General features: G+C 36.4%; 2 protein-coding genes across 4 annotated transcripts; both read right to left on the bottom strand.

Moving 5' to 3' along the window:
* Positions 1–1,115: 1,115 nt before the first annotated feature.
* LOC147402986 (Mitochondrial substrate carrier family protein) lies at positions 1,116–6,527 on the bottom strand. Of its 3 annotated transcripts, XM_086438415.1 has the most exons (9): positions 6,304–6,527; positions 5,919–6,035; positions 4,390–4,451; positions 4,067–4,303; positions 3,827–3,997; positions 3,673–3,722; positions 3,361–3,493; positions 2,327–2,364; positions 1,116–1,514 (listed from the first exon to the last, which is right to left on the bottom strand). In XM_086438415.1, exons 1-9 carry the CDS (start codon positions 6,344–6,346, stop codon positions 1,418–1,420), a joined length of 948 nt encoding a protein of 315 aa, XP_086294541.1. In that variant the 5' UTR covers positions 6,347–6,527; the 3' UTR covers positions 1,116–1,417. The 3 variants fall into 3 exon arrangements, with proteins under 3 accessions (XP_086294541.1, XP_086294543.1, XP_086294542.1); XM_086438417.1 differs by lacking the exons at positions 5,919–6,035; positions 6,304–6,527 and adding an exon at positions 5,300–5,888; XM_086438416.1 differs by lacking the exons at positions 5,919–6,035; positions 6,304–6,527 and adding an exon at positions 4,765–5,273.
* Positions 6,528–10,861: 4,334 nt separating this feature from the next.
* On the bottom strand, positions 10,862–15,621 carry LOC147402987 (uncharacterized). Its single transcript, XM_086438418.1, has 2 exons — positions 15,477–15,621; positions 10,862–14,662 (listed from the first exon to the last, which is right to left on the bottom strand). Exon 2 carries the CDS (start codon positions 14,489–14,491, stop codon positions 11,048–11,050), a length of 3,444 nt encoding a protein of 1,147 aa, XP_086294544.1. The 5' UTR covers positions 14,492–14,662; positions 15,477–15,621; the 3' UTR covers positions 10,862–11,047.
* Between the last annotated feature and the right edge of the window lie 3,320 nt (positions 15,622–18,941).

The following is an 18,941-nucleotide window of genomic DNA, read 5'->3' on the forward strand; positions in this document are numbered from 1 at the left end:
AAAAAAAAACTATTCAAATTATAAAATACATTTACTACTTGTTACAATAACATGCATATGAGTTTACAAAATATACTCCAAGATGAGGGATATTTTTGTAGTGAAATTGATGAGGGGAATATTTATAATTTTCATATGCAAGTAAATACTATGATGAGATACTTTTTGTGAATTCATATGCATGCTCTTACAGTCATGGTTTTAAAACTTAGTTTCGCGTCTTGTCTCGCCCAAATCCGGTACGGGCCGTCTTGGACGAACTTTCCGATATGTTTGAGACATCTCATTCAAAAAATCAAAAAATTGAACGTGAGTCCTAAATCTCGGTCAAAAAAGTGACTTTGTGAGTTGGTCTCGTTCATCTCCGATACCGAGTTAATTCGGGCGATACGTCTCGATCTCGGACGAGTTTTAAAACCATGCTTGTAGTAAGTATTGAGGGTTATCATTATAATTATATATATATATGGAAAATGTTCAACACCCTACCATTTGCCCTACTTGTTTTGTCCTACATGGGTACTTTTATAATTTTAATATGCAATTCAATGTATCTTGGAGGTGGGGTATTTTGTAAATTTATGTGCATATCGTTGTTCCAAGTATTGAGAGTATTTTTACAATTTGATTAATTTCTTTGATTAAGGAAATTTTAATAATTTTGATTTGCATAGGTTGGAGTCAAATAATTTTGAAAATGATTTGCAGTACTTTTTGTGCCACAAATCATTTGATGAAATATCTTAAGAATTTAGGTGATTAACGCAAATCATTTGCATTGTTTAACCAAGTACCAATAAAATTGATTTTAGAAAATTATTTGCATTTGCAAATGATTTGCACCATACCAAGCAGGGCCTGAAATGCAAATCCGAGTGACAACGCTACAATCTGTTCTCAGGACATCTTCCACTTAACCAATCTGAGGACGGAATCTGCAGTACCCATTAGGAACATCGGAGTACCAAATGTACCTTGGACTCGTCTAGTCTAAAGTGTGGGTACCAATTTTGAGGCAACGTTGACGAGATGAATATTTGTAAGAATTGATTCCCTACAATTCAGTTCTGAGTTACAAGCATGATAATGATACATGGAAGTTAAAAAAGCTGAAAGATCAAAATTTCCCTCAATAGAATACAATCCAATGTGACAAGCAATTGGATAAATGAATCCGATCCATCAGAAATGGCTAAGCATCCAATGGATAGAATATAATTTTCGATAATGGTACATAATTCAAGTTAATCCATCCTCAAAAAAAATGAGAACAAAAATAATACCAATCTCCATTCTCCCAATGGGGAGAGTCCTCTGCAACATTTTAAGCTCCTTCACATCCAGAAGTAAATCCAAACATTTCCAGGAGGAATCAGGTTGGGGATGGATAGAATAGAATAGAATAGAACGTTGGTATTCAGATAGCCTTCAATCCAGCAAGTTCCCGTAGCTTCTCACATACAAGAAAGGTGATTGTGGTTTGCGGACTCAATCTAGCAAAGATTGAGAAACCCCTGAAAAAAATTGAAGAACGTTCATCAACTTCTTTGCACAGTTATTTTACCTTTTTCTTGTTAGATTAAAAAAGAGAGCTCCTATTCATTCCCAGAACAATTTTTTGCAACTTACAATAAAATTAAATACAGTTTCTGGGGTGCGGATAACCATTTCTTCTTCAATTTTGATTTTAGACAGTAAAGGAATTTGATTATGCATATCCCGATAATACATATCACTATGATACTTATCTCAAGGATAATTTTCAGACATTAGACTCTGTGTTTACACAGTCAGGATCATGTGTTATTTCTGGAATCAATGGAAACCAATCCATTTATATATATATATACTAAATTGTATGTGTTATACTTTAGAGTCGTGATAATCTGACTCCCTTTTTTGTATGCTCCCTTCACAGAACTGTAGATCCTTTTCTTCGGGTTACACAAAGGATCACGAAGCAAAGGATCTACGGTTCTGTGAAGGGAGCGTACAAAAAAGGGAGTCAGATTATCACTGTTGTATATATTATTTCTTGAATTGGTTTGTCTTAAGAAAGTGGTTGCCGTGGCAATATCAACTCTCTTAAAAAGATTGCAAGTGAAACACAAATATTTTCACCCAATTTTTCGTGCATCTTAAAAACTAGAGATTCAGAGCAAGACAAACAATCAATACATTTATAGAAATTAGGTGAACTTTTCAAAATAACTTAACTGCTGCAAACAAGATATGTCTGCAGGACTAGATATCATCAGAAGCACATATGTCCATGAAACCAGGCTCTATACATCTCATTAAACAATATGAGAACATAGAATCTCACCCTTTGTAAAGTGCTCGAGGGCCTTCTGTAAGAATAACCTGAACCCACAAGTTGGAAAGTATTAGACAACGTGGAGGGATGATTCCAATATGACATGAAAGTCTATTTTTCAGTTTTATATTAAAATGCGAATAAAAGGTTCTGAAAATCATAGTTCTTCAAGGTGAATAGGCCAACATTTTAAATGAATGACTATTTTCCTTATGAAAATCCAGAATAGATACAAATAAATCTTTAAGATCATCTGAAGATTGGGAATCATGAGTTTCTAGCTTAGTATAATAACTTCCTGCAGGAAATGGTCCAAAGACAAAACGCATAAAAATGGGAATTTCTTTAAATAATTAAAAAAAAAAAAAAACAGGAAAAAGAAAAGAAAAGAAAGAGAATATAGAAGCAAAGACAGATCAAAGATGGATTAGGGGGAGAGCAGTAGAAGCAGTCCCAAATGTTCAATGTATGCATACATCAATACATGAATAAAATAGATCAAAGTCTTTGCTCCTCACATGATCTAAGAGCTAGAGGAGGGAGAGAAGATATAGACCAATAACTTGTAGCAAAGGAATTACATTTCCCCACTTGAGATACAAAGTTTACAAAACACCAAACAAATTATGAAAGAGGTACTGAAAAACAAATTATTGCACAGAGTTCCAGTTTTATTTTCCTTGAAGATTACAAAACCTGTTTCCCCTGGATCCTAGTTATCATACCGTCGTTCCCTTTACAAAAATGCATAATCCCAACACTTGAACTTGAACTGTAGTTAAAAAGTCCAACCCCCATCAACACAGTTTGCAATAAAAATACCTTAACCTTAATTAAAGCCTAAGCAATGAAGTTGATGATAATGATAGTGGGATATTATAGCAACATCAGCACAAAAGCACCAGAAGAATTGAAAAACAGACCGGGAAACATAATAGTGAAATATATTGCAAATAATTAAAATCACACCAGGAAAATGATTCAAGAATAAGAAATGCCACATTACCAAATATGACAGCACATATGTAACAGTATTTGTATACCTGATATGCACAGTGAAATGCACTTTTATAGTTTCCAGTGCTTTTAGATTCTCTTTGCAACATGAGGCGGGTTTTAATCATGTCCATTGGGGCAGTCACAAGAGTGCTCACAGTCCCTGCTATGGTACTTGAGCTTCATTAGGCATAGATGGCAGTTAGTGCACTCTGAAAAGAAAAGCGAAAGCGAAGCACTTGACGTACTCGTTCATTCACAATAAAATAAAATAAAAATGTAAATCTTAGTTATTAATTCAATTCCCAGAAGCAGTTAAAAGGTGAAGAAAAAGATAAGAGGTAAGTATTGCACTATACATGAGATGTAGATTAAATCCTTCTTCAAGAGATGTCCACCGAATCAGAGCCTACATCAGACAAAAGCAGGTAAGTTAAAATATAATTCCTAGCCTAAATAAGAGTTAGTTAATCCAGAAATGTAGAAATTACAATAGCATGGTTAAAACTTAACCTGCTTGGATTCATCATATGTTGCGAGCTGTGATGCAGTCAGAGTGGCAGCTCTGGCCATTGCTGGGCCAACCCCCTTCCAAAGAGCTTTTATTCCCTCTTCAGAAGAAATTTTGCGAATCTCTTTGATGGGTCCCCCTCTCTCCAAGCTTGGTTTCATCTGTAATCGCACCTGATGAAAGGAATAGTTTTGTAAGGTGGAATCTAAAAGGACAACTTCACATAAACCATCTCTTATTACCTTTAGAACTTCTGTCGGATTAGTAAGTGCAGTTGCAATTGCACCAGAGAATGCTCCAGATGCAATTTTCACCAAGATATTGGTGGACCCACAGGCCCATTCACAAAAATATTTGGATGGTTCATACAAGCCTAGACGGAGGCCTCCATAAAGAACTGATCTTGTAAGAGCAGGTGTCAAGCCGAGATACAGAGCTCTAGGCCCTTCAATTTTCATCATTTGAGTAAAAATCTTTCCCTGTAGATTTCCAAATATCATAAGATCTCACTGCAATAGAATTGAGAAGTTCATTTCATTGTGATGAAATAGCCAAAAAACTATACCATTCCAATCAAGGGACCTTTCTGGCCAACAAGCTGCATTTGCAATCTAACTTTGAGAACATCTGCAGTCCAAAATTGCAAAATAAATATATGGAAAATCATGGTACTAAATGTCAAAATATTATGATCAAATATACTAAAATAATTCCATTTCCATAAGGACCGAAACAAAACATTGCTGGAATATTTCTATTTTCAAAAATGTTTTTCAAATGTTTGTATCCAGTAGATCAAAGTGCTTATGATCTCCATACTGTTTTTTTCTTTTAGGCATGCTACTATTTAAAAGGAAAAAAAAAAAAAAAGACTACATGAAGAAGCTTTAACGACCCATGGAAACAAAAAAATCTCTCTACGTTAAATTTTCATAATTACTCCTGTGAGCCCAAGATATCCTCCACCCTTCTTTGCCACAGATTGATACTGCCATTCCCATTGAAATCCCTCGACCTCAAACTTCGTGTTCGAACTCTTCACTGCCATCCGTACGAACTTGTTGGCTCTTATACTAATTTGTGAAATAACGAAGCAGTAAAGAGAACAAAAAAATCACATACGAAAACACATGGATTTACGTGGTTCGGCAGTGTGTTTACGTCCACTGATCAAAACCAATCTTCTTCACTAAGAAATCAAAGGAGAATAGTACAAGAAAAAACACCCAAGGATTTAATCCCAAACCCGAGTCCAAAAATCCTTGTACATCCCTTTCCCTTTCTCTCTAAATCCTAGAAGAAGAAAACCCCTTATAGTTTTTACAACCTTAGAGATCTCTATTTATAAACCGGGAGTTACTAAAACATGTCTCTCTCCCCAAAAATAGAAAAAAATCAAAAGAAAATATTACATAATTCCCTTTTTAGTGACCCTAAGAAGGAAACAGATTTCAAGACAATTTCACAACACTAACCAAGATGGAGAGGCACCAAATCAAGGAAGTCCATTATAGTAGCATCTGAACACAACCTACTACGTAATTTCTCTACATTAAGCAACAGGTGTACCAGCACGTGGAAAAATATGGTCTTCCAAGATGCTTTCTACCATTGCACCTAAAAATTTTGGTACAAGTAGATGTGATCAAAATAAACAATGGTGTCACCACATTAGCTTGAAGAGAACAATATGCTTCAATAAATAGAAAACCCAAGCTGAAATATGATTAACATGACAACCTATATGTGAAACCAGCGTAAGAGATCTACGGGTAGCGAAATGAGTAAATCTCTCGCAACATCAAACCCCACATATCAGCCACTATTGCACAATAAATTAGACCATAGGATCCCACCCAAACATTTTATCGAGTTAACTTTCCGGTCTGCAAATATCGGAATGTCTTAATTATGACATCACTACTATGATAATAACAGGGATTTTTTATTTAATTTTATTATTATTATTATTATTTTGTGTGGAAAGAATTAGTTAATTTGAACCCCAACAGATTTCAATGCTGGCAAAATCTGGCCGCAGCATGGAAAGATGATCTAAAATAAGGTAAAGTCGGAAATGCAAGAAACCAAAACCTAAAGGATGAGTGATGCCAGTTGCGGTGGCAACAGCAGTTCCACTAGTACCGAAGTGATAAACAATATACGACATCGAAACCGTAAGTTTGTGCTTCTCTTTGACCTTCAAAGACCCTGAGATTACAAATCAGAAGAAAAATCCAATTTAGCAACTCGAAATTTATCCATAGAGTAAGACATCAACATTCAAAATTTCCAAAAAAACAAACGAGAATGACAGGTTGAATTCAATAAACCCTAGAAGAAACAAACACACCAACCATGAAATCAGAAAAGCTTAAACGGAATCGAAATATCAAAGAACAGCCGTAAATGAAGCACGAACAAGATCTTAGAAACCCTATATTTCTTCGAATTTGATTTGACTGCACCGAATTCGTACCTGGAATTAAGGTTTTATCTGAAGTTGGGGACGAGCTCTCCATCTATGGTACAAGTTTGCTCTGGGACTCGAAACTCCAGATATCGAAATGCAGAGATATAGTAGGGTATGCTATTGTGCGCCTCAGGCGTTTCGCGCCGCGATTTCAGTAGGGAAGGAAGTATGCTCACGTTAGCGTGGACAACCACTTGTTTTCCTTTCTGTTAAAGTTCTTGCCAAGACAAAACGGTTGTTTGCGATTTATTTGCCGCCAGATTTGGATTGGTCCAAATTCAACTTTGACTCCAACGACGTTTGACACATAGCGTCAAATATAGGGAACCTAGATGGGAACCTGACATAAGCTTGACCTCAGTTATCTTTGAGAGACTAAACGAACATGACTTAAATACCCTCATCTTCAATTTCTAGAGTTTAGTTCTAAACCTACAGTAGAAGATTTTAAGATTGTCTTCAATCTTAAGGTTGTATATCATTTTACCTTCAAACCTAGGGAATAAGATAGAAATTTGGGAAAGTAGAGAAGACTGTAAACTTTGACATAAAAATGAAAGATTTTCTACAAGAATGACTCATGAGAAAACATATGATCTCAATCACATAAACACAAAATCCAATGGTCAAGATCTATATCTATCTCCGTAATATATATATCTATCTCAATAATGCATATCCCAAGGATAGATCTTCTAGCATTGGATACAGAGTCGTGCTGGGGTGACACAGGATTTACTGTGATTCTCACAATTCTGACGTGGACATGCATACATAATCGTATATGATTTTTACTCGTATCACGAGGAAACACATTTATGGTTATGTGCACATTCCACGTCAGACTTGTGAGAATCACAGTAAATACCCTGTGTCATTCCAGCATTTTCCTAAATTTAATAAATGTTTGCATCTATTGTTTTTGCTCATATTTATTATAGCACTCAAATTTTTATTTTTTTTCTTTGATTTCAGGTGCTAATGTACTGTGTAACTACTGCGACACTTACTTGACTCATGATTCTGTGAGTCACAACTCACTGTTTTTTATCAATTTAGAATTTTAGATAATTTTGTTTGGGTGAAATTTGAATCACTTGTTGGTTATGGTTTTATTATAATCGGCTCCATAGTTATGGATGAATGAAGGAAGGTTATAGATAAGAGGCAAAAGTATAATCAACATGCTTTAGTAGGCCTGTAACCTAGGCGGGTTGGCTAAAACTCAACCCGATTGATGGGCGAGCTTGAGCTGAGTTATGTAGAATAAGAGTTGAGCCTGGATTGGAATATCTCAACCAGACCTCAATTTAGGTTGAGGGTTTGTGCAACCCAACTCAACCTGAACCCAATGTTATATACTAATATATAAATATTTTTGTATTAGTTATAGATTTTTTATTCCATCTTATTATTATGGCTTGTGGACAATTACCTAACTCGGGCTAACCTGAGCTCAACCCGATTTTAGAATATCAAGCTTGGGTTGAGCTTAGGCTCGAAGGTCAGGTTGAGTTGAGCCCGGGTTGAGGGTTTTGCTGCTTCTGCTGTTGTTGCAAGTCCCATATAACTGTCTCCACCATTTGGTCTAGGTGTGAAAATGTTGATTCAGGCATCTAATCCTATGGTTCAGTATGCTTCATAAACGAGTCTTATGTGAGCAAAGAAAACATTTCATTTATAATTTTGTTCGAACATCGACTTGTTTATGGTCAAGTCCCGTCATGCTTTGATTATCTATTCATCACAAGACCTCTTTCTGTTTCTTTGCACACCTCACCTCTACTTTGTATCTTAGTAAAAATCACCAAGATTGAAATTATGATTTTTTTTCATAGATCTAACAATCTCTTTCTTTTCTTTTTCCACCCTTCTGTTAGAAAAGAGCACAATGCTGGCTACAAACATAAGCTGGTATGTTTTAAGTAAATATATTTGTAAACTTTCTTAGATTTTCATGGACTCATTTTTTTCTGTTTTACCAATATGGAGCATCATTTCAGGCAAATCTACGCACCTATTATCAGCAATTTGAGGAGCAACAAACTTGGACAACCAACATCTTGCTTCTTTTCCAAATGCCCAAAGACCTCATCTTCCTGTTCTACCAACACCAGTTTTGCCAATTCCAGGTACATCGATCATATACGGGGATCATCAGGTCCCCCAGTTCTGCCTCGGCAAGTAAATTGAAAGATTTACGATTCTTTTAACTGTTTTTTTGCTATTTGTTTTATGTAGGTGTTAAATTTCATGTCAGGTGCATTCTTTGACACATCATGATAATGATGATTTTTAGGAGTATCCTTTTCATTGACACATAACGATGATTAAGAGTATTCATTTAGTTTAGTTCTGGAATAGGAGATCTAGTTGGAGATCACTGGCTAAGCAAGAAATTTCTTGCTATGGTACATTAAATATAAATAAAGAAAATACGACAACTTCTGAGACAAATGAAGGTTTTAGGCAAATAAGAAGGGATTTAATATATAATTAAGGCCTGCATAAAAGGACTGTGAGTTATCACCACAAAAAAAAAAAAAAAGATGGGTTTTACATCAACTCTCAAATGTGCCAATACAATAATTTGTAGAGAGAACTTCAAATTTAACTTAAGACTTTAAAATCCATCAGAAATATTACCCATGCAAAGCCATTTACTTCTTATTGATGTAAATTTTATTTGTCTTCTAATTTATGTTTAAAATATTCATTATTCATGCATGTGATGTCATGGGATATCTCTGTTATTTTCATGAGATGAAATAAGGTCACTGGAAATAGGATCATAGGTACATAACTTGGCGTTGTATACAGGAGACCTGTTTGTTCGATTCCTTATAACGTGAAAGGGTCATTGCTGAGCAGTTGGCACATGCACAATTTTTGTCGAATAAGATGGTGTTGTCTTGGTCATAGTTAACCTGATATGATCACTGTGGCCATCCATTTTGGTTCTTTTTTTGGGACTTGTCAAAAAATCAATAATACTATTACAAATGAATGGTTCTGATCATCTGGTTGAGCCTTGATATTTTATCAGATCAGTGATGGATTCATCAAGTGGTGCATCTTTGAATGTTTTCTTTTATTAGTTGTGAGAATCATCGATTTTGATGTTAGGCACAATGCTTTGCTGCAGGCTTGAACAAGAATTTCGCGTTAACAGTATGCAAACTTCATTGTGATGCTCATCTGTGCAAGGTCAAGGATGTTACAGTATGTAAATGTTGCTGACTGCTTCGGCTTCAAATATCTAGGAAATCATCCAGCAATCTCTGTGAATGATTAACACTTAAAAAAATTGCTACCTCAATGAAGAAGAGAAGAAACCTGTTTGGAACATACATATTTAAAGAGAGTCCGCATTGCAAGTTAGTGATTGTTATTTTGCCCTGTACATAGTAGTACTGGTCCGGAGGGAGGTACTACTAATTTTGGTTGTGAAAGATTCCTCTCCATTTGTGTATAATTTTAGTGTTTCATGTGGGTTAAGAAAGCCGACAGATTGGATTGTTTGAGTCTTAGGCTGGTATATGTTTGCATTTGGCAAATGGATCATGGATTGATATTAGTAACAAAAAATATACACAGCCCTGCTTGGTACACCTTAAAAAAGAAAAAGAAGCTATAGAACTGCATTAAAGCCAAAAAAAATTTGATTGATTTGTAATCACTTGCCCTCTGCGAACTAGAGAACACTCTATTTTTTGGGTTACTCGGAGCAACTCCAATCAGACTTACTTTTTTGAATACTTATTATCTCCCTTTTCTTTTTTATAAATGCCATTTTTTTTCTCTTTTCATTTTTTTTTTTTTTTTTTGAGTGAACATTATTTTAGAGGATGAATAGTATTTAAAGATTGGGTTGGTCGAAGTTCAAAGTAGTTTGGAGTCTTCAAATTTGAAGAAGATGCCAATTTAAAATAAAAAATAAATGAAGATTTTGGTTGGAGATGCTCTTAGACATACTCCTTTACTTGAATATTGAGATCCCCATGTTTTCAAATTGATGACAAGCCCCCTTGACTTTGCCTACTCTTGAACACACTGATTTAAATGCCCTCATCTTCAACTTGGAGTCAAAAATCCATTTTTTTCACAGAACCAGCCATCTTTAATCCCTCATTAAAACTTTTATCTTCAGCTTGGACCTTAAATTTAATCTACTTTAGCCTCAAACCACAACAACAAACTAGCTGTTTTGGAGAAGAGATGATGAAATTTAGGGTAGAAAAAATAAAGAGGCCCTAAATGATGGATTGAAGCTGAGATTGAATAGATTTAAAATTATTTACCATAGAGGCACTTCCAAAAAAATCAGGCACAGGTTGAAGATGAGGGCATTTAGGTTATTTTTCATTAGTCTACTTACAAGTGAGGCTAATGAGGGCATGTGGGCATGTGGTATCTCAAATATTCACCACAACGTGAAGGGGTGTCTTACAACACACACAAATATATTCACTTTATCTGAGACTGACCAAAATGTGAAGCCTAGTTTCAAATCTACAGCATCAACCTGAAAGATCAACAACAGATAAGAAAGTTAGATATATCGGAACGCGAAAAACTAAATCAGCCACCTTTAACATTGACAACTCCGGTCCCAAACAAAGATGTTCATGGTCCTCTTACAGTTTTGTTAAAGATTAATGTCATTCTACTTTTCACATGGAGCTCCAGCGCTGAAGCTCCAGTCTACAGGGGGCATTACACGAACAATGGAACGACAAAACTCATCACTTCAACTAGAAAAAAATAAAACTGGCATCGATGCAGGATCAAGCTCCCAACAGCCTCTCAAACTTCCTTTTCTCTCCCTCATTAGCCGAAACGCGGGAACCCGATGAGAGAATCTAAGTGATTCAACCCGGGGTATCTCCATAGTGACTGCAGATCCTCCTGTTCTTTGAGCCCTGAAAACAGTCTTGAAACCATCCACTTGTGCCAAAACTAAGACTTTCGTTGTTGAATTGTCATCTTCGAGGATTTCCACCATTTCATGTTCACATTTAGCCAAGTCAGAACACGACCACTTGGAATCAAAGTGCTTGTACAGTGCCCATACCTCACCTTTCCTCGGGTAGATCTCATACTTGTTTCTACTGAGAGATTCTATGCTCAACTGATGAGAAAAGGAGCTCACACTGCTATAGACCATTCTTGAACTGGATGCGAGCTTAAAAGTCCCACAACTAACAGGCATGTCTTTGTCAGACCACTGAATGCTCTTCGGTGCTGGGCAGGCTTCAAACCAAGTTATGTGCAACTTGAAATCTGGGGGTGATTCAATTTTGTTTATCCGAGCATAGTACTTAGGAAACCCATCTTCATCGCTATACAAAGCCCAAATCTGACCAGGTTGAAACTTCTCCTGGGACCGGTCTGCATCAAAACTATAGAACTGTGGCTCAGGAATTTCATGAGCTTCCTCAGACGGTGGAGATGTACTGTGGAATTCAGCAACCTTGTCGCCACAAGTCTCCTCATTTGTTTGACTGAGCTTTTTCTTGGGGTTGCCATTCAACTCCCTTGTAGACGAATTTCCGCTTTTCAAGATCCCTTCATCCTGGGTATTCTTCTTCTCATCCGGGTCCTTCCTCTTCTTGGGCGTATTGGATTTCTTGTCCCCTGTCATGGGTTTCACTTCCTCGGCTTGAAATGTGGTAGAACCACCATGTTTAGAGTCAATTTTTTCGGCATTCAACTCCCTTGTAGACAAATTTCCACTTTTCAAGATCCCTTCGTCCTGGGTCTTCTTCTTCTCATCCGGGTGCTTCCTCTTCTTGGGCGTATTGGATCTCTTGTCCCCTGTCATGGGTTTCACTTCCTCGGCTTGAAATTTGGTAGAAACACCATGTTTAGAGTCAATTTTTTCGGCATTCAACTCCCTTGTAGACAAATTTCCACTTTTCAAAACCCCTCCATCAGGGTCAATCCTCGTCTTGGGCATATTGGATCCCTTGTCCTCTGTCATGGGTTTCACTTCCTCGTCTTGAAATTTGGTAGAACCTACATGTTTAGAGCCAACTCTTTCAGAATTCACGTTCACGTCCTCGGGATTAGAAAGCTCTTTATCAGGTAAAGAAGCAGGATCAAGTTCAAACGATCCTTCAGGTACATTTTTTCTTTCCAAGCCGGTCATTACAAAAGAAGGAACCCTGTGGGAAAATCTTAAGAGTTCATTTGGTGGTACTAGAAACGAGTGCGTTCCATACTTTACTGTTTGCTTAAACAGGCTCACGAACCCTTTCACCTTAACCAAGTATGCAATTTGAATGCCCAACCCCTCTTTATAATCTGACAGGACTTCTCCAAATTCAAATTCATACTCTCTATGATTATCTGGATCGGATGACCATCTAATGTCCCAGTTTTTGAAGAGAGCCCAAGTTTCACCTTTTCTAGGATATATCTTGTAAGAACCTCGACCTGTGCCTTTTTCCCAAGAAATTGAATGAGAGAACATAAGAAGGTCTTCGGTGTCTTCAGAATTCCCAAGTTTGAACCTGCCACAAGACACAGGCAGGTCCTCCTTGAACCAATCAAGCTCGGCTTGGCTATCTGGATCAGGCTCAAGCCAAGTGATCCGAAGCTTGAACCCAGGCGAGAAAACTTTTCGAATACGAGCATAGAATCTGGGCATGCTATCTAAATTATCATAAATAGCCCAAATCTGATCAACACCAAAATATTCTTCTTTTCTATCCTTGCTGAAATCATTAAAATCCGGATCAGGGTACGCAACGAACTCTGGATCTGGTTTGATTTTGGAACCTAAATTGGATTGTGAATCGTCGGTGACTTTAGATCTTCCCACATTTTCTTCCATAGAGACCCCCCCTTCTGTTTCATTTGTCTTAAATTTCCTGGCTTCAACATTTCCATTTGGTAAGGTTTCTTCAAGTGGGTCTCCTCTTCCTTCCTGTTTCTCCTCTTTCTTATGTTCTTTGGTGGAACTAGACGGCTTATAAGTCGAAGTCTCTCGTTTCAAAGATGCTTCATTACTCCGCTCTACTGTGGCATTGGATGATTTACTCACCTTTGATCTTTTTGGAGGGCTAACAAAGTCGTCGTCATCACTTAAATTTTCATCATAAATGACTTGCTGCTTTAGCCGGGACGATCGCCGACAATTGCGTTCCGCAGCGGATCCAGTACTCTGCCCTGCCCGAGAACCACCATCTTCTCCAAGAACTTCAGTTTTCTCATCATCTGTGCTGCTTTCAGTGCCATCGTCACTGGATGATTCTTCCGATTTCCTCCCCCGCTTCCTGCTCGTGTTTTCGGAAGCTTTCCCTTCATTGGGCTTCTGTATCGTAAACTTGGGCTTGTTTTCACCATCCTTTCGAACTTCCACGTCCTCCCTTTTCCCCTTGGTTTTAGACCTACCACCAACATCGGAAGTTTTTCCAGTTTTCGGAGAAGATACCGATGCTTTGGCCCCACTGCCAACCTTAGGATCAACATGGTTCGGGACCCCTTTCTGTTGGGGGAATGCAGACCGACTCCGGTTGGCTCCTGAAGCCATACCTTGAGCTTCCAAATCATGGGCAATAAAGGGTTGTTTGCATTTGTGACAACGTAAAGCTCTATTCACACAATCTCGGTAATACTGATACTTAATATCACAAAAAGGGCACATGGTCCAGAAAGTCTGTTGACCATTGGAGAATCCGGGTTGGGTTTGTTGTTGTTGTTGTTGCTGGTGAGGGTTAAAGCCCATGAACCGTGTACTAGAAGTATTAACAAAATTATTCTGTACAACAGGTGGTTTCTTGAAACAAGAATTCTTACACTTCATGTCATATATAGTCCGTTTTCCGCGATCCGTAAGCACCCGTTGTGCTTCCCCGACCAGCTTAAAGGCAGCTTCGGCACCAGCAAAGCTGTTCTTATCGGGATGGAGTAGGAGAGCGAGCTTCCGATACTGTTTCTTGATGGATGTCTCGTCCGCCGTTTTCTCAACTTGAAGGATCCCATACCAGTCCATCTCGGACCCTAACGCCCTATGTTCAGCGGAACAGTGCACCTCACAAACTGTTAACATCTGAGATATGTTCTCGAGATCTGGATAGAGTTGTTGGGCCCTAAGGGCAATTTTCCGAGCTCCCACGAAATCTTTGTTTTCCATCTTCTTCTCTGCAATTCCCTTGGCTCTGTTGGCCTCTTCTTTGTTGCAATCCATCGTTGATCCAAAATGCAAAGAGTCAGCCAAATTTTATTCCCTCATGTTAAATGTGTGAGCCACGAAAAAACAGTGCATGGGGCCCCTTGCCTTCCAAATTCAACTCCGATTTCAACTCTGTATTCAAACAAGCCTGGCAAATTTATCGAACCTCTTGCCCAACCCATAAACCTATGTATTGGCCAAGAAAAGCAAAATTTGATCTTAATTAAACAATTCGATGTTCACCCAAGTATCGAAAAATCTAACTTTAAGCGAGATTAAAGCCATAATTCTTTACAGAAGCAAAAATTACATGAAATTTTTTTACTTGAAACATAGAAACAACTGAAATCCTGATCTCCAAAAAAACCCGAAACCAAAACTTATAGTTTCAAGACCTAAAAATTAAAATCCTAGGGTTAATCTACTGAAACTTCAGCATAAGTGACGATCAGACTCAAAATTCAAATTTAAGTGGAAGAAAAGCTAAATATAGAACTTTCCAAAAATATTAAATATTAAAATAACAAAAATGTGTAAATTAAACATCTTCATTTCAACTTAAACACACTTCCAACCAAAACCTAACCAGAGGGGAAAAAATATCAAACCCAAGTATTAAACAACAAAATTGAAGCACGGAAACCCTAATTTGTAACAAAAAGAAGAAAAAACCAACTCAAGCCCTAGATTCTCATCAACCCCAAAATGGAAAAAATATATATATAAAGATCAAGTAACCCCACTAAATAAATCAACTGGAAAATGGGAATCTAATAAATAAACCCTAAAAGAAGAAAACTACACACGAATTAAAATGCTTCACATGTACCAAAATCTCGTACAAACCAATAACATCTAAACATTAAACCCTAAGAATGATAATAAGAGAATAGTTTCAAGAAAATCTCTCTCTCTTTCTCTCTCTCTCTCTGTGTCTCACAAACACGCATACAGAGAGAGAGAGAGAGACTGCATAAGTAAATCAGAAAACATAACTTACAGGTTTGGCTCTGGAGGTGAAACAGAAGCCTCCAAGGAAGAGAGAGACTGAGAGAACAAAATTATAAGGACAAAATAAGAGGACCCTGAGTTTCTCAATATTTCACCTGCACCCCATCCACCCCTTTTTTATAGGGCAAATGATGTTGTTAGTCCTAGGAGGACGTTTTCCTCACAGCAAGATCATTAGATGTTCTTCGAGATTCATTTGCCACAAATCTTTAGGAAAGTCCAACGGTATGGATCTAAGATTGATAGTTTACTTAGGCTGACAATCTATATAATAAAACACTAACTTGGACCAGTCTCTCTATCTCCTTACAACGAGAGTATATGATTTAATCTCTCTACTAATCTCGAGAATAACTTTTATTTATTTAATAAAACATTAATTGTGGTCCCCACACCTTTTATCTTCTCACAAAAATGGACTATGATTTAATCTTTCTACGAATCACGAGGATAATTTTTGATGATTTTATTATCATTCATTTCCTCTTTCATTTCAAGAATACTCTTTAAACTTTACTGCATATGATCGATTATAATTCTTGCTAAATAAATGCAGAGATTAAGATGTGAACTAAGACTTTGGGCAAGTCGAATTCGTTCCACAGGGACAACTTGGATTCAAATGTTCAATCGGTTAAAATAAAAAACAAAGTTAGAAACAAATTGGTTTTAAAACAGAATTGATTTGTTGCAAAAATAAAATGAAAATTACTTGAAATTGAAATTAAAAACAAAAAATAAAGATTTAAGATATAAGAAAGGAGCTTAGAGAATTCAAAATTACCATTACAAGTTACCCAAAAATGTTAATTAATTCTAAAATATGACTCAATCCACGTAGCAAGTCATTGCTCGTGGATCGGAAGATGATTCGATGTAACCATTGATTGAAACCCAAAAGTCTTCATGAAGGTCTCTTGTTTATGCAAGATTATCCGACTTATGCTTCCATTCATCACAGAACATGAATGTTCTTGAGCTTATCTAAGTAACACTCATCAAAGCTTGAAATGGAAGTCTAAATTGGAAGATCTTATCATGAAGAGATTCATAAAATTAGCATATAAAACAGAAGTAATGAATTAAAATAGCATTAATAGAGTGAACTTGCTCCGGCATTCTTGACTTCTCTAATGAGAATCTAGCCGATCATCGTAAGGATCATGTTGCAACAATACTAAAAGCAAGAAGATGATAGATGGAAAGAAAATGTAAAATAGAAATGCAACTTGATTCCTTTCTTGATGATCTCTCAAAAGAGTTACAATAGAGCCAATGGTTTACTCTTGATGTTCTCACTACACTCAAAAGCTCACCCAAAGGAAAAATTACAGAGATTTAAAAGAAGAAACTAAAGAAAATTATAGAAGAAGAGAAGAGCCCCTTCCTTTGAAATCAACCTCCCAATTTATAATGTTCGTATTCGGGTAATCGGGGTGATTTGACGGATAATTCGATTCGAATGACTCAATCAGTTACAACCATCGATGCTTCTAGAAGCTTCTGTAAAAATCTCGAGGTGAAATTCCTCGAAATGACCGCGGCGCGGTCTTGGCTAGCTGCGGCGCGGTGACGTGGAACTCAAAATCCTCGAGATTTTGTCGAATACTTCCTTTTTGCTCGCATGTTGTAACAGTAATTGTTACACCGTTTGTTGGTTTCCAAATATACCCTTTTCACCTGAAATTAATAACAAACTATTGTTAGCCACATTAATTTGGGATATAATAAAATTTATTATTATTTTAAGGGAACTAGTACTTAAACTTTTGATAATTTTGGTGAAATTACGGTCCCAAAATGAAATTATTGGGACCTTATCAGCATATCCCCCCAAACTTTTTTTTTCTTTATTCTTCTTTAAAGATGGTGTTTATAACTACAACCCCTTGTCTCAATCTTTATCTTCCAAAAGAAAGTATCTTGAGGGTTATTTATTACATTTTCTTTTCTCCCACTTTCCAAGTAGGGTTGGCAATGGATCGTTCGATTTGATACTAGATCAAAATCATATCATTATCGATTTGAAATCTTTACTTTATAATACTAATCCAATTAGATCAATGAATCATTAAATTGAATTCAATCTGATTGAGATTATACTCATTTCGAAAATAATCCAATCCAACACCAACATTGTTTTTTATTTATTTTTTATTTTTTATTTTTTTATTATTATTATAAAGAAAATATGTTTTGAGGAAGAAGAAAACATAGGGTTTCTGTGCGAGAGGGATAGAGGAGCATACCTGATTTTTCACTCACCCTATTTCGTAAAATGTCCCTTCCCAGAAAAGATCACGTTGTTATAGAGGTGTAGCAAAGGTGAAATATGAGTCTTTGTCAAGTTGGATAAATGAAATCCTCTTATTATCTTTTTTACACCCCTTCATTACCCATGGAAGATGGATCATATCAATCTCTGATGGAGAATAGGAAACAAATGGCCTGAATATATAAAGTTTGAAGCCAACTTGTGTTCAATGGGTACAAAGAAAGAAAATGGAACCATGGAACAAGTTGAAGACGATGGGTTTTGGGGAAGACTTTGGTTGAGGTTTGTAGACACCCCATATTGTACGAACCCAACCAAGAAAATCACTCCAATATCCTGGATAAAGCTCATTATTAAAATGCAAGACCCAAGGACAAGCATGGATAATCCATGTTTAAAATCAAAGTCCAAGCATCCAAAACCCATCAATTTGATCCATTGATTTCTAGAACTTCTCAAAAAGAATCACTTGACATATTCTCTTTTATCCTCCCAAAATCCACACCATTTACCAATCTTCAAGAAAGCTCTTTTTTTGCCACATGTCTCTCTCTACATTTAAAAATTTTCATTTTACCCTCCACTTTTTGAAATATTTACCAAAGACCCAAAACCCACATTTACACATAGCATCCTCTTATTCATGCTTCTAAAAATACTTTTGTCTCTTACCATTTATCTTTACTTTTTAGGATATTGACAAGAGAACCAAGCCTCGCATTTTGTACATGGCATCCTCTCATTCTTACTCTCAAAATTACCCTTTATATCTTTTCATTTATCCTTATTTTTTTGGATATTTACAAGAGAACCAAGACTTACATTTTCACATGTCCTGTTTCCAAAAATATTTTTTGCATATTTTTATTTGTCCATGTTTTTTGAGGTATTTACAAAAAAAAATCAAAGACAACCTTTCCACATGTTTTATTTTCATTCATTATTTTAAAAAATCACATTTTGCTTTTTCATCCACCACCAAGATCATGACACATAGATTAGCCAAATGACTTTATCCTAAAGGTCCATGCTCAATTTTATCTTTTACCCTTCAAAAGTTTAAAAATCCAAAGAAAAACTAAGCAAATCTCATGTTGCTAAAAGGATGATGGGTTTAAGGGAAAAAAAATTTTAACAAAGAGATTTGTAAAGAGGACAATGGGTTAAAATGGATTTTTT

Source organism: Akebia trifoliata, chromosome 4, assembly GCF_017979445.1.
Source record: "Akebia trifoliata isolate Shusen 1 chromosome 4, ASM1797944v1, whole genome shotgun sequence".
In the NCBI taxonomy this organism is placed as follows: Eukaryota; Viridiplantae; Streptophyta; class Magnoliopsida; order Ranunculales; family Lardizabalaceae; genus Akebia; species Akebia trifoliata.

Bases quoted from the DNA above. Each gene is read 5' to 3' on its own strand.
- LOC147402986 (XM_086438415.1), bottom strand. From the start codon at position 6,346: ATGGAGAGCTCGTCCCCAACTTCAGATAAAACCTTAATTCCAG. The intron at 4,304-4,389 runs GTATAGTTTTTT...GGAAATCTACAG, and splicing joins AAGGTCCCTTGATTGGAATG to GGAAAGATTTTTACTCAAAT. The intron at 2,365-3,360 runs GTATACAAATAC...TTGTGGGTTCAG, and splicing joins CATTTCACTGTGCATATCAG to GTTATTCTTACAGAAGGCCC.
- LOC147402987 (XM_086438418.1), bottom strand. From the start codon at position 14,491: ATGGATTGCAACAAAGAAGAGGCCAACAGAGCCAAGGGAATTGCAGAG.